The 23,526-nt window shown below is 34.1% G+C and overlaps 1 protein-coding gene across 2 annotated transcripts in view; it reads right to left on the reverse strand.

Moving 5' to 3' along the window:
* LOC123554940 (matrix metalloproteinase-24-like) overlaps positions 1-22,459 on the reverse strand; it is a 94,127-nt gene extending 71,668 nt beyond the window's left edge. Inside the window, exons 1-2 of one of the 2 annotated variants that reach the window (XM_045345390.2) lie at positions 22,321-22,459; positions 271-980 (exon numbers count right to left, since the gene is read on the reverse strand). In XM_045345390.2, the coding sequence (XP_045201325.2) occupies positions 271-360 (90 nt within the window). In that variant the 5' untranslated portion in view covers positions 361-980; positions 22,321-22,459. Of the gene's footprint in view, positions 1-270; positions 986-22,320 lie in introns of those variants that run through there. The other variant, XM_053547555.1, reaches the window with a different exon arrangement.
* Positions 22,460-23,526: the final 1,067 nt, after the last annotated feature.

Here is a 23,526-nt window from a genome sequence, read left to right on the forward strand (position 1 = left end):
TAATCCTTGTCAATTTCCTTTAATTTCAGTATTTTTTAAAACGAATATATATACCATTTCCCTATAACACTATGTATAGGTCTGCCGAGTTCGAAATAGATCAATTAAGCCATTCTGATACTAACACAACAATATTTATCCCATGCAACTTTTTTCTAGTGAAACGATTATAAAGAATATGTTTGAAACATACAAGTAATATATATATACGTTGTTGTCAATTTTATGAAAGAACAAGGTTGACATAAGTGTTCAAAATAATATACTTACCATGTTTTCCATACTTAAAGAATCCCGTAAACACAGCATCAGTCCTAGGCAGCACACTTTGACCCAGTTGAGCAAAACCGAAACATCCATTATTGCTTATAGCACCACTTTCGCGCCTATTACATTTGCAGTTTAAGTTTTGTTGTATATATCCATGTTTTACAGCTATATTAAAGTAAATATATACACTTATATAATCATGTCATTTACCATGTTCACCACTGGCGTAAAACTTTTAAGATCACATTCTGTCTTTGACCTTTAGACCAAACAGTAAAATACTTTTTTCAATCGATGTATTGTTTTATGAAACATATTTGACTCAGATATATTCCTGGTATATTTGCTAATGAATGATAGTATTGTTACATTTTCCAGCGTAACATGCTACAACATTAACAAAGAAAACCAATATTATGTTATTTGCACTGCAAACAGATAATACCTATGAAACCGTAATAACAAAGTTCATTATTCACCAACAACCGTTGTTATTTAAAAGCGCTCCGTAAATATTTATTCCATATTCGCACACCGTTGACGCAAACTATACCAATGCTTAAACCAAATAAAACTCTCTACTCTGGTTTTCTTAAGAGCCTCTCTTCACAAATCGATCGACAGCCTTCTCACAGAAGCACTTTATTGTTCATCATATGTCGTATATCCCTCCTCCAGTCGACAAGTACCTCTCTCCACATCTTTTAAACCTGTCAAGAAACAATGAAGTTTCCAATTACTATAGATCGGTTTTTTGTTACTGTTTTGATCGGTAGAGAAATAATTTATAAGACAATGTCGCGATCTGGAACTACTTCATGCATATTCAATAAGACACGTGTACAATATCAAACAAAAATAACTCGATCACTACACTATACATTTTTTTTCTATTGATCTAGATAATCATTCCCCTTAACAAAGCAAGTCTTTACTTACATAAAGTAAAAACGGCATTTTATTCACGTACATTTGTACCAATAATTGGTTACTGTTGAAATCGTTTAGTTTCGCTGGCACAAAATTGTGTCGTTTGACACAAGCGAATTAAATTTGGGGATTAAATAGTGTCTTAGAATTTATTTTTTAGTCTGACAAAACTACGAAATCGACTAAATTATTCCCAAACAGACATTAATGACGTTACAGTTTTGCAACCATTTTTCTTTCATTTGGCATTTCAAACTATTTACTCTGCGTCAACAAAAAACGAAAACAATCATTTAGTACTTTCTTATTATATAATTTTAATGCATTCCGTTGGTTTTAGTCGTATCAAATGTTTGAATTTTAAATGTAAACATGTTAAAAAACAAAGTCAGATTTTATTTTCGTGTCTTTATGTTGAAATTGTAAACTCACAATATTTATTTTTATCATGATGGTATAAATCAACCGTTACAAGTGGTGTTTTTATCCCTCTTTGTTCATAATAATTCTTTACGTCAGTGATTATACACATCACATTGACACATTGGTCGTGAACTTTTGTGTGAACATCAACGAGCGTCTACAATTATGAACAATGTCTAGATTTTTATCAATTACCGTGAGCATGTTTTGTAATCCTGTCTGGAAATAAAGCACATTAATATGGAGTGGTGTTTCCGTATTCAGCAGTCCTATAACAGAATAGACATTCAACAAGATGTATATTCTGCAAATTCGACAAGTTATGTGTAGTAAGAATTCAACAAATTTGATATTTATATGTGGCACTACCTGTAAATACCTTACTTTTTGCATTATAACACGCTGACTGTTGACGAAGCAAACAGTTAGATTTTATATACAAACTTACTGTCGGAATAATTATGAAAAAGTAGCATTATTATGTTTTTAAAGTTGAATATATGTACATTATCTATTTGTTTGTTTAATTCAGGACTAGGCCGTTTGATAATGTTAATTTCGTGTTGTAAACTGATTGTTGTCAATACAACATGCGAACTGTGTGGGGATCAAAAGAAATTAATCAAGCTGAAATGGTACAATGTATCCCTCTAAGTGAATTATAAACTGTCTATGAAGCACAAAAACGTGTCCCGAATGTATACTAGAGGAGAATACATGGAAAGTTTCAGTACCAGTATTGTGTACAATACGTTGCTCAAATTTTCACATAATGCATATACACTAATTAAGATAAAATAAATATGTTCCTATATTTCATCAATTGTTGAATAATAGGCAGAAGTTAGGCGGCGTACTAATAAAAGAAAACGAGTGGGTATTTTTATCTGATGATACAGAACACTTGTACCGAAAATTGTGAAAGTAAAATGCTAACATTTATAATTTTAGTCTTTTAGTTAGTTTAAACATATTTTTATTTCTTTCGATAAAGTTACATAATCAAATACATGTGCCAAATACATTTGTGAAATGTTGGATTGGAAAACAAGCAAGTAAATGCTTCTATTAATTCCTTTCCATGTCTTTAAGTTCAAGTTAAAGTTCAGTACTTCACGCTTCTAACTTATTGTTACATTGGTAAAGAGTTTGTTTTACAGCGGCTTCGAGATTCCTAAGTAATATGTAATATATCCCATCCAACTCTACTCTAGAAATGAGGGACAATTCGAAATCCGCTGTATTAACTAATCAGGTAAAGAAGTCCCTACTTGCAGACATAACGTTCAGGTTACGATGACGGGTTCTAATATATCTCGGCCTTTCCCCTAGAGGCAAGAACAGGATTGTCAGAAATTTAATATATCTCGGCCTTTCACCCTAGAGGCAAGAACAGGACTGTCTGAAATTTATTATATATCTCGGCCTTTGCCCTAGAGGCAAGAACGGGACTGTATGAAATTTAATATATCTCGACCTTTCCCCTAGAGGCGAGAACAGGACTGTCTGAAATTTAATATATCTCGGCCTTTCCTCTAGAGGCGAGAAGATCTGTCTGAAATTCAATGGCGTTTGTCAAGATGCATACCTGAACTTCTGTCATACAAAACTGTCTTGGGACAAGAAGTATCTCATTGTTATGTTACTGACATATATATTTTCCGAGAGATAGCAAATTGAAACTTGTACCTACATGTTAAACACAGAAATATAAAGAATAGATAAAGTATAACATGCGTGCACGTAAAAATGCAACATCCTGCTTTCCAAAGAAAACTGTTTTTCTTGCAGTAAAACGGAAATATACCATTGCCATCTTGATCGGAATCTACTGACACTACTTGACAGCCAGATTCCTATTACAAGTATTTTATAAAATTTTATCGTACAATCAATTTTTTAACTAAAGAAAGCTTTAAAGTCTCTTAGAAAGACGTCTCTATGATATAGTACTTAAGAGTTCATGTTTCCGGTTTGGTTTCATTCATTACTTGTTTTCAAAGGGTTACAAAGGAGACACTTTGTTTTTGACCGGGATGATCAAGTAAAAACTGTTTGATGTCGATTCATTTTCGTAAAAGATGAGAAGATGAATGTACTGTAGCATAAATAATGAAATTCCTAGTGAATTTACAACTTTCAAAGTAGGTGTATCAGTTGCGATATACTAGATTATTGTTATATATATAAAATATCTGATATTCCGTTTGTATCTTTTTCTTCCTAATAAAGATATTGTTAGATTTAAAGATTTTCTTCCTAACAAAGACAATAATATTAGATCCAAAGATTTTCTTCATTGTTAGATTAAAAATTTTCTTCGAACAAAGACAATATCTTTCTGATCACATTAATGACATGCATTGTTCATACTGTTTCTATCATGAACTGTACGCGTTTAATGTCTAATCTTTCCAGAAAATTCTCTAGATCCATTATTTGAAAATTCAGGAGATACGAGCCGTTAGAACGACAGACAAATTAATCATTGTGTTACTTTAGAAACATCAAATACGAGTCCGGTCTATCCCTTAACTTTCTGATCATGAAATACCTTTTGTTGCAGTGAAAGACTAATGTCTATGCGTACCTGCTGGTCATAATCACATTATTCTTTGAATGTTTTCCTATCGCTGAGATATTTCGAAAGTATCGTATAACAAAGAAAACTTATCTTGGGACAAGACGTAAGTCGTTCCGAACAACGGCACATAATTTGGGTTCCCACTTATTGATCACGGCCTGGAGGCCGCGATCATACGAAACAGGTGAAGTATGCGCGCTGGGGAAAATATTTCATGATGGACCTGTGAATTCTTTACTTACGGGTGAAACAGGTCTTATAAGCGTAAATACGACTAGCTCCTACTGATTATAAAACATACCGTACGATTTGTTGTGAATTAACTGTTGTTGTACTTTTTGTAGTTCAACCGCCAGCCTTGTTTAAGAGCAACATTTAAAAAAAACAACATTTTTTTCATCCTCAAGTAATAAGTAAGTAGACTCGCCCAGTGTAATCAATAACCCACAATTGACCGACCCATCTGGTACAGTATCAAGACGCATAATCTAACTCTATACATAGAGCGCCTACTTCACCCGATTTACATTCGGAACATTTTTACGCGTTTCGGGCTTTATCGTATGTTTAACATGGGATTTTTGAACCGTCCAAAGATGTTGGAAATGTCTGTCTCATTGTTTATTTTTTTTTAATAAAAATGTTACTGCTTTCATTGTCTACCACTTTTTTTCCACCCTTGCCTGAAAAAACAGTAATGAGTTTGTACACTGTTCAGACAATTGTGCTCTGTTGAAATTTAACCAAACACAAGTTTACCTGCATAAACAGAAAGCATGATATCTTAAACGTATGTCACTATACCTGTCCAGTACTGGACATTATGGTAAACGCTTCTTTCCTGCACAAATGACAATTTCGCAACTTCTGTCCGGTTTGTACAAATTTCTGGCCGCGATAAACCATTTGGCTTGTGAACATATTGAATGTCTAAAATGAAACATGAAAAAGGGTAGAAGTACAAGAAGGACAAAGAATGATTGTTCATAAACTTCAGTATTTGTCATTATTTTCAGTTCAGTTTCTGGCAGGATAGACAAGTAATTTATTTTATTTGCTTTGCCGGCTCGTGAGATACGTTGTGACGTTCTGGTACATAGACAGTAACTTATTTCTTTTCATTCTGCGCAAATGCAACTTTTTCTGTATCTGAAAACTTAATATACTATTCTTACGATGTCCTAAATCACATGCAAAGAATAAAACACGTCAGACCAAGGTGAGGAATATTGTGATATATTATTCCATTGGGACCTGTAGTAGTTCTCAAAACTAGCAATCGGACGTCTTGAAAATGTAGTGAAGTCCGTAGGGGCCACGACCGCAGACTAAGAAATGTACTGCGGACGTTTAGTTCCAGCATTTGAAAGATGTTTACGACAGCACAGTTACTTTAATTGAAGGTAATGGCTATGACCCCTGCAGACGTATATAAATCACAGCGGACATATAACTAAATTACAGGATTTTATATTTCGAACTAAAGGTCTCCGTGGATTATCTAGGGTATTTGCTAGATTCTGCTTAATATAATAATATTGCATTATATACAGTGGCTACAAAGAACAGCGTCTTTCGTACTAAATTTATGCATAAAGAGCATGTAAAACTACCTACAAATGCAGTCGTTTATTCCGTGGTTATATCAAAGTCAAGTATAACCACAGAGACCGGTACAGCGAGATCATGTCATTCACATTTTGCTAAGCATATTATTTTCAGTAAGTACGTTTCCTATACTCAGCATAAACAGGATTTAGGCTACTTAGACAGGACGATTTACAAAGTTAGAAAATCCTTTGACATTATTCAATTAAGCTGCAATCAAGTTGAACAACATCAACTGTATTCCTTTGAAGACAGGAACTGAAAGGAAATGTTCAGGGATAATTGCATAGTTTCCAGCAGAGTTAAAAACATATTTCTGAGTTGTCGTGTTAATACGCCGTACGTGATGTTGTCACTGACTTCGTGGAATAAGACCCTTGAGATATTATGAATTGGCACAATAACACCGCATAGATTATTGTCTTACTAACATACAAGCTGAGGTTGTCAAATATTCCTAAATATTTGTAAGAAATATAAGCTATCCCCAATTGCCCTGCCTGGAGTGTATCAAATCAAAGCTATCCATTGGTTGAAAAAAAATGAATATTGAAACCATATTCTAATATGCTTGTTTCAGTTAAAACACGCTTACGCTAAAATGGCGTCACGTTAACGTGCGACGACGTCAATGTTTTTGTTGCGACCAAGAAAGGGCGCTACTATATTTTATCTACTGTTTTAGATTAAGGGCATATTAGAATCGATATAATGTATAGCAAAATCGTGTTTTACCTAAATTAAATATTAATACACTCAAAATCGGTTCTACGTCGCCAAAATAATTCATTCGGCCTACGCCCTTGTGAAATTATTCCACTGATGTATAACCTCTTTCCTTGTATTAGCATGTATTTCCACTACCGTTTATGAACAGGCTCAATCAAACCGAGCCTGCAACATTTCCATTTTTGTCGTGTTGAGCGACCTGTGAAGTTTTCACTTTTCTCTATTTTAATAACGTTAAAACACGGTTTTTCTTTACATTATTTCTTAAATCTCACACTGGGAAATTTGGTAAAAGCGTTTGTGGTGACTCAGTCAGGGACATTGCAAGCAAACTATCAAACATACTGTTTTGTCTATAGTGCAAGGACGTTAAAATGCATTGAGGTGTTATAACTGAGAAACAAATATAACCAACACCACTTAAAGAGAAAGCAAAGTCTCACAAGGCGTATTAGAAAGTATGCATGAGTACATACGACCCCGTCAGAGCACTTTAACTATTATTCTAGAGATATTACTCTTCGGCTTCTATTTTTCTATTTCATTGATATTATCGTTTTGCTCTAAACTCCAAATACCAATAAAATGTATTCGTTGCAGGAAATTTACGAGCAATATATTACCAAGAACATAACCCAAACATTATAGAACTAAACCTTGATACCTGGTGCTGATTCTGAAATATTCATTTTGATAATATATTAAAACAAAATGGTGGGTTTGACTGTAATTAAGATTTCAGGGAGTCATGACCTAATTTTCGATGTCTGTTGACTCGTTAGGGCTGGACTTCTAAACTACATGAAGCAATCAAATATCTTAATGGAGCTCATAGAAGTTTTTTTTACTGATTTTAGAATTAGATTAGTAAAGGACAATCATTTCTTTATTATATATTCATAGTTGGTGCATTATAAACATTATGAAACTATTAAGGATGAAAGCCCAGTCGCTCACAAAGCAATGAAGTATAAGCTTGTTCTTTATGTCACAAATTGACATACGGGCCTTATTTTATCTGTAGTGTAAAAGCAGGTATTGCATCATCTTTTTGTAAATTTGTCACAAATTGACATACGGGCCTTAATTTGTCACAAATTGACATACGGGCCTTATTTTATCTGTAGTGTAAATGCAGGTATTGCATCATCTTTTTGTAAATTTTTGAGTTATTGAGGTAAATGTCAGATTTCACTCATAAAATACCTCTCATGTTTTTCTGTGTTTCATAACTTAAATTTCCATGTAAATTTTATTAGATTCGGTTCAGTAATAAGAAAGTTGATATTTTATAAACTTCAGTAATTTATGTTTTTATCCCCAAAACCACTATAATGGGCCTCAAATTGTCAATTTAAATTCGCGCCAAAGTAGTTAGATTCCCCGGCTATATCGTGAATCCCGTGAAAATAGAAATAGTAAGAGTTCACGCATAGGCCGTGAATCCCATGAAATTTAGTATTTGGCGGGACATTACCCTTTAAATAGACTGGACTAGATATGCCTTGCGCACACCACCTTCCGACATTATAGACGAATCTATGTCTGAATTATTTTCTTGCTAGAAATTTATGCTCGATCGAGGTAAGAAATATATTTGTTAGATTTTTGTATGATTTTTGCATTACGATTTTTATTTGGTAAATTTTTGTGCATTCTACAGAATTCTGTAACATTTACTTTTCGGCATATGATTTTAGCTAGTTTCGGTATGTTAGGATAATTCATTAAATTTTTCAGACTTTTGTAAATTATTTCGAAAGAGGAGTCTAAACGTTTCGTTTATATAAGATGTAAGATTTATACTGAAACTTGTAACATGATATTTGTAAAGCACTGTTTCAAAAACATATGTCAAACATTTTGTTAATTATGGAACGCCATTACTGCATTGTATTGTTATGTATAAATCTAAATGGCAAGTCTAGTACCATGTATGTAATATATTATTGTAATTTGTAATTTTGTGCCAGTCTATAGCTCATCTAATTAATGTCCGTTGTAGTTATGGCATTAGACATAATATGGATGCCAACTATGATATAACGTTTGATTTACATTGAATTTTGTTAATTTGTAGTTGTAAATAATGGCTGCAGTTTATCATTTCCATTACTATATTTTTCATCATAAACTTTTCATATCTTTTTCATACTTTAACTTTAGTCTTTTAAGTAAGTAATTTTTGTAATAATGGAAGTAATTAGTGACGTATTGTAATCATGTGACGTCTGAACTTAGTAGCACATATATTTGTTTAAGTAGCACGTATTATCTATGGGAGCCTACGGAGGTATGGTGTACCCAAAGGAGCAGTTATATGCCCTGACTTATTTGTTTTGCTATGATGCTTACCATATGTTATATATTTTAGCTTCTTCCGCCAGACGATTTTACCTGGTGATGTCATAACCCGGAAGTACAATGCCCGAGGTTCACTTGTCTTCACTCGCCTGGATGTGATATTCCCAGCGCAGAGCTTACGTCCCATGGTTGTGCCGTATACCGCAAAGACCAATACGGAATCAACGTATTCACGGTTTAAAGGGACTTTATTTCAAGATACGTTTTGATATTGTTTGTGCTACTTAAAGTTCGCAATTAAATTAAAGAACTGTGACACGTCACTTTAGAATGGAACTGTAAGATCTTTTGTATCCGGAGATACTGAACTTTGATTTTTTTCTTATAATCAGTTGTTTTTTCATATCATCTGTTAATTGTAAATAATCATCTTATGTAAATAAATTTGTAAATATTGTAAAGGGTGTTGATTTGTTCGGATGGTTACTGTCGCCGATACGGCCATTCCTGTTCCAATGGTGTCAGAAGTGGGATTGGTCGACCAGATACAGTAGCTATTCGAACATTATTAACACCCATTTAACTGCAGCAATAATTTGTAAAGATTCCTCTTGTTTTGTTCTATTGGTACACATATAATAGTTTTATTCATTTTTCAGAGTGGCGTCTTACTTCAGACAAGACAAGACAGATTCATAGCTTCAGCTAACCAGCTTTAGTGGTCACAGACTGATAGACAGTTGCATACGACACTTGGATTCTGGGGTGAGTTCGTTCCTTTTATTTTTCTTTTGGGTTTATTTTGTGTCACTCTATGATTAAGCCATCATATATCTGTGCTGAGAGTGACCGCCCTTGACAAGAAGAGTTATCCTACTCACTCTTACTTGTGCGTTGCCCTACTTCTCCCAGTGATCCTATTATATATTAGTGTACTGTAAACATACTAGATACAGTATTTTAATTTTTGTGTGTTAGCAAGCTTGTTTACTTGCATATACTTTTACTTACTTTTAAGTTTTAGTGCTACACAGTTGTGTTATACCTATACTTTATCTTAGGATAAAGCACTTTGGTTTATTTTTGTTTTATTTGTTACACTAAAGTGTTAACACTAGATACAGTTGATTGATATTTGATAAGGCTAGGGTATTGTTGCAGCCTACTGTCACTATACATTGTTGATTGTTGCCTATGCAACCTTGATTGACACATAGTACTGTTGCGCAACTTAGTGTATTATTATCTTAGTGAGGACGTTTTGTATAGTATATACTTAGAGTATAGTATTTTGTTTGGCTTCAGTGGTAACTGTAGAGCTTTAGTGTAAACTAGTGTAGTCTAGTATTCCCTCACGTTTGTTCAACTAGTGTCTCAGGTTGTTATAGTAGCTGTTGTACTGTAGTGTTATATAGTGTTAACGTAGTGTAATCATGACTAGTGTAGTAGAGCTAACGAAGGTAGGAAAAGAGTTAGGTTATGAAGGAGAGGAGTTACGTAACTTTGTTAAGGAAGAGCAGTCTAGGGAACGTGAGGAAAGACATAGTAGATTAGAAGCAGAGAAAATTAGGTTAGAAGCAGAGAGAGAAAGAGATAGGGAAAGATTAGAGTTAGAAGCTAGGTTGCAGAAAGAAAAGATAGAATATGAACGACAAAGTAGTTTAGAAGCAGAGAAGGAAAGATTAGAATTAGAAGCTAGGTTACAGAAGGAAAAGATAGAATATGAAAAACAAAGTAGTTTAGAAGCAGAGAAGGAAAGATTAGAAGCAGAGACAGTAAGGTTAGAGTTAGAGGCTAGGTTGCAGAAGGAAAAGATAGAATATGAACGTAAGTTAGAACAGGATAAGTTAGAAATGGAAAAGGATAAGTTAATGTTTGCTAGAAAGTTAGAAACAGAGAAGGAGGAAGCAGAAAGTAGGAAATTAGAAACGGAGCATAAGTTTAAGACAGATTTAGAAAAGATGAGTAAGAAAAAGGTAAAGGTTAAGATGTCTCCCTTTGATGAGAAAATTGATTCCATGGATGCGTACTTGAATGTGTACGAAACGTACGCTGTTGCGAAGGATTGGGATAAAGAGATATGGTCACTTAATTTACCGTTCCTTCTAAAGGGTACGGCAAGACAGGTTATTGATAGGCTTCCGTTGGAAGATAGGAAGGATTATGATAAACTGAAAGCCGCTTTGCTACGTCAGTTCGAACTCACTGACGATGGCTATAAGAAAAAGTTTAGAACTGAAAGGCCTCGTGATAATGAGACCTTTGTGATGTTTCTAGCCCGAATAAGTAGATATTTAGATGGTTGGCTTAGACTGAGTAAGGTAGAGAGACCGTACGAAGGATTATTAGATTTTATACTTAGGGACCAATTTTTAGATGTATGTAATAGAGAACTATACCAGAATTTGAGTAGTAAGAGGTTAGTTAAAGCTAAGGATGTAGCAGAAGATGCAGATTTGTTTGCAAAGACTCGTGGAGGTCCCAAGTATGTCGTGAATCGAACCAATAAGGACCGGAACCATAAACCATATGAAATACCTCAGAGACAGTATCCTATTAGTCGTAATGTAGGCACTAGTAATAGAGGTAGTAGCAATGTTGCTAATAGAGGTAGAGGTTATCAACCCTTTGGTGTACTGAAGTGTACTAATTGTGGTCGTATATGACATAGCTCATATTACTGTAGGAGTGGAAAGTACGGTAATAGTGCTAATGCAGCAGCAGAGGTAGATGTAGAACAGGAAAGTAGTAAATGGAGAATAGAAATAGTAAGAAAAATAGAAATAGAGGTAGAGGCCGTGACCGATCTAGGAGTAGAGGTAGAGGAAGAAATAGAGATGGAGATAGGAGTAAGTCAAGTAGGTCAGAGAGTGGAAAAAGTATTATAGAACTAAGTGATGTTGAGGAGTTAGGTATGCTTAGTGTAAGCACATGTCCTACAAAACCCGGTACTTGTAATGGTAGGGATGTAATCGCTATGCGGGATACAGGTTGTACATGTCTGATAGTGAAACGGGACTTAGTAGAAGCAAGTCAGTTTTTAGAGAAAACCCGTAGATGTAAGTACATAGATGGGAGTGAACATAGGCTAGATGTAGCTAGAATAGATATTGATTGTCCGTATTTCAAGGGTACAGTAGAGGCGTTGGTTGTAGATAATCCTACCAACGATGTTATAATTGGTAATGTAGAGGGAGCTGTAGAACCTCAGTTTAGTAGTTTAGCGTCAGCAGTAGAAACTAGGGCGCAAGCCAAAGTTAAGAAGCAAGTAAAGCTTAAAGTTCCGTCTCAGATTTTAGATGTATCTAGAGAGGAATTCTTAGAAAAGCAACAGAAAGATAGCACTTTAGATTTGTGTAGAAAGAAGGCTGAGGAAGGTACGATTAAGCAGTGTAGAGGTAAAGGTTCAGTTAGGTTTGAGATAAGGAATAGATTGTTATATAGAGAGTATACCGCCAAGAATTTAGACAAAAGTAGACAGTTGATTGTACCTAAATGTCTTAGAGAAACTGTGATGAAAGTTGCACATGATTCGTTGCTGTCAGGCCATTTAGGTGTAAGGAAAACTAGTGATAGGGTATTAGGTGAATTTTACTGGCCAGGGGTAATGGCAGAGGTTAGGACGTACTGTCAGTCGTGTAGTATTTGTCAACGTACTATAGCTAAGGGTAGAGTAAGTAAAGTTCCGTTAGGAAAAATGCCTTTTTATTGATACTCCGTTTAAGAGAGTTGCTGTCGATATCGTTGGTCCGATCGAACCTATGACTGATAGGAAAAACAGGTACATTTTGACTATGGAATATTATGCTACTAGATATCCGGAAACCATAGCACTACCTAGTATTGAAACTGAGAGAGTAGCAGAGGCATTAGTAGATATGTATAGTAGATTAGGAGTGCCAGAGGAAATGCTTACCGATTGTGGATCGCAGTTTACGTCAGAACTTATGGCAGAAATAAGTAGGTTATTGTCATTAAGGCACTTAACTACAACACCGTATCATCCTATGTGTAACGGTTTAGTGGAGAAGTTTAACGGTAGTTTAAAGCAGATGTTGAAGCGTATGTGTAGTGAGAGACCTAGAGATTGGGATAGGTATTTGAATGCTATGTTGTTTGCTTATCGTGAAGTTCCGCAAGAAAGTTTGGGATTTTCTCCCTTTGAGTTACTTTATGGTAGAACGATCCGTGGACCGATAACTGTGCTAAGAAAGTTATGGGCTGGTAAGACGGAGAATGATGAGGTTAAAACCACTTACCAGTATGTTATGGATTTGCAAGAAAAGTTGGAGGATACGTGTAAGATAGCTCAGCAACAGTTAGCAAAAAGGAGTGCTAGATACAAGAAGTATTACAATAGGAAGGCTAGAGATAGGAGGTTTAAGGCAAGTAGTAAGGTACTTGAATTGTTACCTACGAAACATAATAAGTTGTTGTTACATTGGAAGGGTCCTTACGTAGTAGTAGAGGTAGTAAATAGATTAGATTACAGGATAGATGTAGACGGAAAGTTGAAAACTTTTCACGCAAACATGCTGAAACAGTACTGTGAAAGGAAGAATGATAGTAAGTCTATACCAGATAAGGGTATATTAAGTAAGGTTGGAGCAGCTATTGTAGAGGAGGATCAGAGAGATTATGACAGATTAGATCCGAATGAAAGTAGTGATGAGTTTTCGAGTAGAGTAGAAAAGGATATAGTTTTGTGTCCTATAAAGCAGGGTACAGAAACCTACAGAGATATAGAGATAAATCCAGAGTTACCAGTAGAATGTAAGCAGGAAGTAGTAGACTTGTTAGAAAATTTCTCAAATGTATTGACAGATATTTATTTTGTATGTGTATTTTTATTGATATTTTTTAAGTTTGTCTCAACTTTTGCCGCCATTGCAGTTCCACTCACAGATTTGACGAAAAAGGGTCAGCCAAATCTTGTAGAGTGGGGTGAAAGTCAAGAAAAGGCTTTCCAGACTTTGAAGGCTACCTTAATGGGTCCGCCTTTTTTGAAGTTGCCAAATTTAGATCAGACTTTTATATTGAGTGTAGATGCTTCAGATTTAGGTTTAGGCTCAGTATTACTTCAGGAAAGTGATGGAGAGAAATTACCTGTAGCATATGCTAGTAGGAAATTGGTACCTAGGGAGCAAAAGTACTCAGTGATAGAGAAGGAGTGTTTAGCGATAGTATGGGCAGTAGCTAAGTTTCACCGGTATTTGTTCGGTAAGGACTTTGTATTAGAGACAGATCATCAGCCGCTCACTTATTTGAATAAAGCGAAACTTAGCAACTCCAGACTGATGAGATGGGCATTGGCATTACAGCCATATAGGATCAGTATAAGAGCAATTTCTGGTAGAGAAAATGTAGGCGCAGATTATTTGAGTAGAGTGTAGACAGGTGGCTATATTATATGGTGTACAGATAGTGACAGTGTGTTTTTTTTTTGTTTGTTTGTTTTTTTTTTTTTTTTTGTTGTGTTTGCTATTTTCAGTATGTCATTTTGTTTTCATTTAAGAAAATTATAAATTTTCTTTTTAAGGGGGGACGTGTGTCACAAATTGACATACGGGCCTTATTTTATCTGTAGTGTAAATGCAGGTATTGCATCATCTTTTTGCAAATTTTTGAGTTATTGAGGTAAATGTCAGATTTCACGCATAAAATACCTCTCATGTTTTTCTGTATTTCATAACTTAAATTTACATGTAAATTTTTTTTAAATTCGGTTCAGTAATAAGAAAGTTGATATTTTATAAACTTCAGTAATTTATGTTTTTATCCCCAAAACCACTATAATGGGCCTCAAATTGTCAATTTAAATTCGCGCCAAAGTAGTTAGATTCCCCAGCTATATCGTGAATCCCGTGAAAATAGAAATAGTAAAAGTTCACGCATAGGCCGTGAATCCCATGAAATTTAGTATTTGGCGGGACATTACCCTTTAAATAGACTGGACTAGATATGCCTTGCGCACACCACCTTCCGACATTATAGACGAATCTATGTCTGAATTATTTTCTTGCTAGAAATTTATTCTCGATCGAGGTAAGAAATTTATTTGTTAGATTTTTGTATGATTTTTGCATTACGATTTTTATTTGGTAAATTTTTGTGCATTCTACAGAATTCTGTAACATTTACTTTTCGGCATATGATTTTAGCTAGTTTCGGTATGTTAGGATAATTCATTAAATTTTTCAGACTTTTGTAAATTATTTCGAAAGAGGAGTCTAAACGTTTCGTTTATATAAGATGTAAGATTTATACTGAAACTTGTAACATGATATTTGTAAAGCACTGTTTCAAAAACATATGTCAAACATTTTGTTAATTATGGAACGCCATTACTGCATTGTATTGTTATGTATAAATCTATATGGCAAGTCTAGTACCATGTATGTAATATATTATTGTAATTTGTAATTGTGTGCCAGTCTATAGCACATCTAATTAATGTCCGTTGTAGTTATGGCATTAGATATTATATGGATGCCAACTATGATATAACGTTTGATTTACATTGAATTTTGTTAATTTGTAGTTGTAAATAATGGCTGCAGTTTATCATTTCCATTACTATATTTTTCATCATAAACTTTTCATATCTTTTTCATACTTTAACTTTAGTCTTTTAAGTAAGTAATTTTTGTAATAATGGAAGTAATTAGTGACGTATTGTAATCATGTGACGTCTGAACTTAGTAGCACATATATTTGTTTAAGTAGCACGTATTATTTATTGGAGCCTACGGAGGTATGGTGTACCCAAAGGAGCAGTTATATGCCCTGACTTATTTGTTTTGCTATGGTGCTTACCATATGTTATATATTTTAGCTTCTTCCGCCAGACGATTTTACCTGGTGATGTCATAACCCGGAAGTACAATGCCCGAGGTTCACTTGTCTTCACTCGCCTGGATGTGATATTCCCAGCGCAGAGCTTACGTCCCATGGTTGTGCCGTAAACCGCAAAGACGCTGTTTTTTGTTATCCTCTGAAGTCAGCTCAGGGATGCAATCACCTACCACCATAGGGAGCCAATACGGAATCAACGTATTCACGGTTTAAAGGGACTTTATTTCATGATACGTTTTGATATTGTTTGTGCTACTTAAAGTTCGCAATTAAATTAAAGAACTGTGACACGTCACTTTAGAATAGAACTGTAAGATCTTTTGTATCCGGAGATACTGAACTTTAATTTTTTTTCTTATAATCAGTTGTTTTTTTCATATCATCTATTAATTGTAAATAATCATCTTATGTAAATAAATTTGTAAATATTGTAAAGGGGGTTGATTTGTTCGGATGGTTACTGTCGCCGGTACGGTCATTCCTGTCACACTTTATCCATAGAGATATTTCATCTTTACCTTGGATATAGTACAGTTATTCTATATCTTTGAGATACACTACTACACTATGATATACAATTCTTTTGTAACTAATTTAAGAAACTCGAAATCAGACATCCTGAAATAGCTGCAATTATCAAAAGGACAACGACCGTTGATAAGAAAAATATTCCGTGGAAATTCAATTTCTTAAAAGTTCTCGAAAAGCGTACAAGAAAACAAATGGCAAAGGTTGCATACAAACGTCTGGAATTTAGAACAGATGTACATAATTTAACTAAAACTGTTAAAGTAAATTTGTGCTTTCTTCTTGACTAACTCCAACGAAAGCTTCTCTATGACTACTAAATGAATACATATGAATTAAACACCTTACAAGACTTACAAGGCGGTGCCCTGCTATGTACCTGGTGTCTGTTAGTTCTATGTTATTATTATTGCACCATTTTAAGTTAATATGTGAATACGATCTACCGCTTGTTTTCAACAAAGTAACCAGTTCCGTCCAGTTGCCGTTCATCCATATCTTATTCGGCCCTAGACAGACAAATTTACTAGTGGACAGATTACTATATTACTTCATGATATACTTAAAAATCGAGAAGCCTTGTATGTAAAAATAAGGAAATATACTGTTCCCTCACATGTTTTGTTAAATGCATCTACAATTTTATCACATACAATTATTGACAGTTATGTGTAACCAAGTCTGAGTACAATGCTTTCAAAGACAATTGAGAACGGTTAAACAAAAAAATGAACTGATCAAATGGTAATAACCTTTTGAATATTTGACTGATTAATGATACAAGACTAACCTTACAATGGAAATCAGGAGTAATTTTGTAAGTGCTGGGTCCTCATTCATCATTGTTTAAAGTCTGACTCTTAGGCTTAAAAATGCTAATGTTTTTATCTGTCATTATTAGATAAGCACACAGAGTGATGACACTTTTCATGAATATTCAGTCTGTAGCTGCACATAGCTCGGCAAAATTCCATTGGTATACATATGCTATACAACTTGAATATAAAATCTGTAAAAATTTCCTTTGGTAGCTTATAATGTTAAAATTATACTTAAAAATTAATGTTAATAATGTAAAAATTATACTTAAAACATATACTTATAATGTTAATAAAGACGGACTTACTACTACACAAATATGACACCAGGGATTATAAAAAAAATATCAGCGGCGTAAACATTTACAATCAATTATAATTTATTACCTTCAGTGCCGACATTTAGGCAAACTGCGATACAAATTTTGACAACACGTGATAAAATGGACGTGACACTTAAAGAATATTTCATATGTTTTCTGACTTTCTATCGTATTATTGTTGGTTTAGAACATAATATGCTTTACACCTATTCTCGTTTAACAAAGTAATGTTTGATTAATCTTTAGCCTGCTGGTGGCAAAGGATCCTGCCTTTGCGACCAGTGCAGACCAAGATCAGCCTGAACGGATCATGGTCGGCACTGTTTACTATTCAGTCAGTAAATTTTCAGTGAACACCCCTTCGAATAATAAATGGTATTGTCCAAATTGAACGATGGACCAGTCCATATTTAGAAATTTAGCAGGCTAACGGTTAACCAGCTTTATCGTTTAATCTTGAATGCATTCACGACCATCCTACAATTTTCGGAAGATATTTTCTTATAAATGAAACAAACACATCTCTCATTCAAAAAGACAGAAACGGTGACTTTTGATCTCAAAGTCCTTTCCTCAAAGCCGGATACAAAATTAAAACTGAGAACTGCTTTGTAAATATACGTAATGTATAAATAAATAATTAGAAGACTGCTGTGGAAGAACATATGAATTATTGAGTAGCTGCTATTAAAATGTATATCGACAAGCTGTGACAGGGCACCACCTATTTTACAAACGAAGTTTATTACCAATTCTTCGACAATTCAATATTTTTCTTTACCGCTAGAAATGCACGCCACAGGAAACTTAAGGTTTCGCTAAATCAGCATAAAACAGGATTAAGGCCAATTAGGCCGGAAGAAAGCTTATAATTTTTGGAATCCAATTAAACGACACGGCTTCCTATACTTCTGTTTGAAGATAAAAAACGAGACGGAAATGTTTAATAGTCGCAACCAGTTTTCGGTTAAGTTCATGACGTACTTTTTGAGTCATACTAAATATGTTTCGTACGATAGGATGATGCATTCATTAGGCTTTACTTCAAAGAAAATGCTCTTGAGAAATTATGAATTGACTGAATAATATTTCACACGAGGGTATATGAATAACATACAGTAAATATCATACGAACATATAAGCAATGTTGCCTTTATAAATGATAAAGTGCTTTTGCGTTAAGGCTCTGTCATTTAGTACTTGTAACCATAACTGAGCAACAGCAATTTGTTAAGGATGTTACTGCACTGTCATGAATCTTTATAAATTTATGTAACATGGATGGATATTTTGGCGTTTTAACTGATAAAAAAACACATTACTTTTTTATTGATAAATCAGAAGAAAGCTCTGACTTTGATCTTTTACAGTTTTTATGATAATGTTTACATGAAACTTTGCCTAAACAATACACATGTATTATAACTCTACGAATTGTGGTAAAAGATATTCCTAGACTCAAATATTTGATGCATTGCACGTTTGTTTTGAAATTCCAATACAATTTATATTGCTTTCACTTGACATTCATTATCATTTCTTTAAAATAATATATTCTTTGAACCGAGTTACTTCTTACAAATTATTATAATATGCTTGTGTTAAAATAGACCTAACATTATGTTACGGTTTTACCCATATCATCCTACCGTTAAACTATATATAGCAATATGTCACCCTGTCTCTCATTTCACACGTTGTGCATTAAGCTACATCTGACAGTATATATTTCTTTCTTTCTTATTTATAACTATCAGTATTCCATACTTGCGTTAAACTATATGTGACAGTATGTCATTACTTCTATATCACTTTTACGTTAAATTGTATGTACAGTATGCCGTTTTCTCATATACCTTCGTTTAATGCGACAGTATGTCATAGTTTACTCTAAGCTTTTAAGTAACAGTTTGGCATTATGTCTTTCATGTTATACTTGTGTTGAACTATATGTAGCAGTAAGTTATTATTTCTTTCCTATTACACTTGCGTGTAACAACTATGTTACAGTAGGCCATATATCATTTACATCACGTTTATGTCAAATATATGTAACAGTATGTCTTTGTCGTATCAGACAATACTTGCTTTAGACTACATATAACAGTATGCCATTAGTCATCTCATACCATGCTTGCATTGGACTATATGTGCCATTATGTCATATATATCATACTAGCGTTGTAACAGCATGCCATTATTTATTTTATATCATACATTTGTAATACTTTATGTAAAAACATGCCATTATTTCTATGATCTCTTATTAAGTTTAAGCCATAAGAAAAAGTATGTCATTACTTCACATATATTACTTACGCTTGACTATATGTGACAGCATGCCATCATTTCTCTGATCTCCTACTAAGATCAAACCATATGTAAAAGTATGCCATTACTTCACATATATTACTTACGTTCAGAATGTCATTATATTTTTCTGTTATATCATACTCGTGCTGAAGTATATGTGACAGTACATTATTACTTCTCTCATGCCATGCTTCAGCTGAACTTTATGTAACATTACGTCTTTTTTTTTCTAACATAATTATCATTAATGCGTTTAAATATTTTGTGACGATATGTCATCGGCCCTCTTTTATCACACTAGCATTAATATGAATGTGCCAGTATTTCAACTTTTATTTCATATCCGTTGATCAGCTTTCTGATAACTACACTGTTTCTGTGTGACTTACTTTTGTTTTAAGCTAAACTATTAAGCGCTCACAGTTTTTCCTTTCTCTTGTTAAGCTAAATGGGGGTATGCTAAACGTTTAATTACTCACTTCAATATTCAAATCTCCTAATATAAATAACCGAGTCTACACACAGAATTTTAAAACTAACGTTTATTGACAATTCTATCAAAAGTTAATACTTTATAATCATCAATTTATTCTTGTTTATATGGGTGTTGAATTTATTTCTCTAACCCCATATATATCTATAGAAAACCGACGGACATTTTATTTTACCACATAATTTGTTCTATACGCGAAAATGGCATCACAGTCCAAAAGCACACTTCCCTATTATTTCAATTAACTGATGTTTCGTATATATTGATGTTTTCGATATCAGACTTACATCAAATTTTGGAACGTGTATCATTAGCTGATGCATACTGTCTATGACTCTTGTCACTGTCTATGACTCTTGTCTGTAGATAGGCCACTCATCAGACTGATCGATATAAACACATCACCAAAAAGCTTATGTATCTAAGATAGTGCCTTCACAAGTGTGTGCGCTGCTATAAAATGCTTTCTAGTTAACTGGGTAGTTCTTGAATAAAATTTCATTTTTAAATGACGTCAACAACTATTTTGAAGTCTCATTACGTCATTAGCTCATGAATCCCAATATTGACTTCAATGACCTATATTCTATGATTGCCAACGATGCAAAATTAATGAATATACTACTGATATTGTGTGAAGAAATTAAATAACTGGGAAAGCCATAAATTATTCACAGACAAAGTAGCAGAAAACAAACACGTGACTACTGTAAGCTTGGAGACGTCAGAATATTAAGAAACGTTAATGTGAAATCATTGATATTTGCAGGAGATTAAAGTTTCATGGTATGCACGGTAGCATCAATTCACGAAATTAGCTCCAAAGGAACAGACAATATTTTCTATTTACCTTATCATTACAAATCTGAAATCCACGACTACATGTCTTCATGGCCGTTTTCTAACAAAACCACGAAGTTTGATACCAACACAGTAAATGATTTTACAGTACTTGTTTGAATATGCAAAAAGAACGTTTTAGGTGTCGTGCGAATATTATGGCGCCATTTCAAAGACCAAAGGGTTTTAAATGGAGTTTAGTTATATTACCAGGACTATAACCTACAAAGACTAAACAATTTAACAAGGATTTATTTGAGTTTGACTAAAGTTATAATCAACAAAGACTGATGCGCTTAACAAGTATTTGTGTTTTCAGTTGTTTAGTAAGGTTATAACCTACAAAGACTAAAGATTCAACAGGCATTTGAGTTTTTTTATAGTAAGCTTATAACTTACAAAGACTAAAACAATTTAACACAGATTTGATAAATTCGCTCTTCACAAAAGTACCTAATAAATAACCACACACACAGGGAGCATACAAAATGACACAGACAACACAGACAGCAAATAAAACATTCACAAACGAAAGGAAAAAGCCGAGGGACAGTCTGCAGTAAAATGCTGCAGAATGTACACAACCTCAATTCTGTCCCATAAATATTCAAAATATACATTCAAAAATGGCTTCTTTAATGTCTACCTAACTAGCAGCAACTCTAGTAAAATAGTTGTGACAGTCTCGGGATATACATGTGCAAAAGTAGCATACAGAAGTCACAATCATACAGCAGTAACAAAAGTAAACCAAAAATAGAAGAGTATTGAATTATTATGTGACATGTTTTTCAGTTACAAATAAGTGTAACAAATTTTGGAAACAGGCTGACTCTGTTTTCATTTCATCTTTAAGCAAATACTGACATGCTGCAGCGGGTAAAAGTCCTTAAAATCCGACAAGCATATACAACCTCAGATTGATATATAATTAATTAAATTCCCTCATTTATTTATAATTGCAGAGCGGAGCGACCTGGCGGCAGTCAATAAATAAACTTTGTCAAATGCTTGTTAATCTAACATATATATCAAATATATATCAGATTGAGGTATACTTGTCAAAAATGTTTCGAGGGGCATGGTCCCGGACCCGCTTCCCCTCCCTCGAAAATACCTCCTCAACCCATGAAAAAACCGTGGACTCGCACCTGATAATTAACTAATTGTTAAATAACATTGCGTTTTTAAACGTTGTTATTACTTATTACTTACTTACTCCTTTCATCAACTTTGTATAATACTAATCTATACAGTCTAGTTATGCACTGTTAAACTTCTGACAATGTTCTAAAACCATACCTTTATAAAGCTTAAATGTCCACATTGCAATAATCCAGAAAATCCATAAGTGTCTTCACGATTATTGACAGAGCAATTTCTGAAAGCTGTAAATTGAACGCATCTAAATGACATATCGATCAAAAATCGCCTAGAAAAAAACACTCACCCACTCACTTCTGGCATTGCCTGCGTTGAAACAAATGCTAAATATGAGAAAGATGTAATGCAACCATCAGTTGTTGCGCAGACAAAAAAAAAAAAAAACGTTTAACGAATAAAAGTAGCAGTTCAGAGATTTTTACCCTAACCTTATGACACAAAACCTATGCATTTAGCACATATTTGAATTCATATCTTTTTAATATCTCAAAGAATGCTTTCCTTTCATCAATCTTAAATGGATCTTTATCCAAAAAGGTACTTGTCACTAGCCTTTAGTGTATTTCAAAACTGAATAACAGAAGGTTATTGTCTGAGGCTATTGATGTAACAATAGTCATTGAGCAATATACAATATCTGGCAGCTAATCTAGAGTATCATTAAATGATTAATGAAGCGGTGTCATTGAATTCTGAATAATGTTGAAAAACAAACTTTGTTTCGGGAAATGTTTCGTCTATACCTTGGAAACCATGATTCAGACAATGTGTCTTCAATGTAACACATTGATTTAATTGATATGCAGCATTATTCAGACAAATCATCCGTATTTATATATCATTATATGAGCCGTGCCATGAGAAAACCAACATAGTGGCTTTGCGATCGCTTTCAAAGTCTATAGCGATTAGAGAAACCGTTAGCGAACAGCATGGCTCCTGACCAGACTGCGCGGATGCGCAGGCTGGTCTGGATCCATGCTGGTCGCAAAGCCACTATGTTGGTTTTCTCATGGCACGGCACCCCAAAAACAATAGGGGTCATTTACTCTGCATGATTCTAGGTCGAGAGGTTCTCACGTTATTGATTGGAAATTGTTTTCCATGTTCAGGCCCCTGTGACCTTGACCTTTAATAGAGTGACCCTTAAAGCGTTAGGGGTCATCTACTCTGCATGACCAATCATCCTATGAAGTTTCATCATTCTGGGTCAAGTGGTCCTCAAGTTACTGACCGGAAATGGTTTTCAATGTTCGGGCCCCTGTGACCTTGACCTTTAACAGAGTGATCCCAAAATCGTTAGGGGTCATTTACTCTGCATGACCAATCATTCTATTAAGTGTC

Source organism: Mercenaria mercenaria, chromosome 7, assembly GCF_021730395.1.
Source record: "Mercenaria mercenaria strain notata chromosome 7, MADL_Memer_1, whole genome shotgun sequence".
Taxonomy (NCBI): Eukaryota; Metazoa; Mollusca; class Bivalvia; order Venerida; family Veneridae; genus Mercenaria; species Mercenaria mercenaria.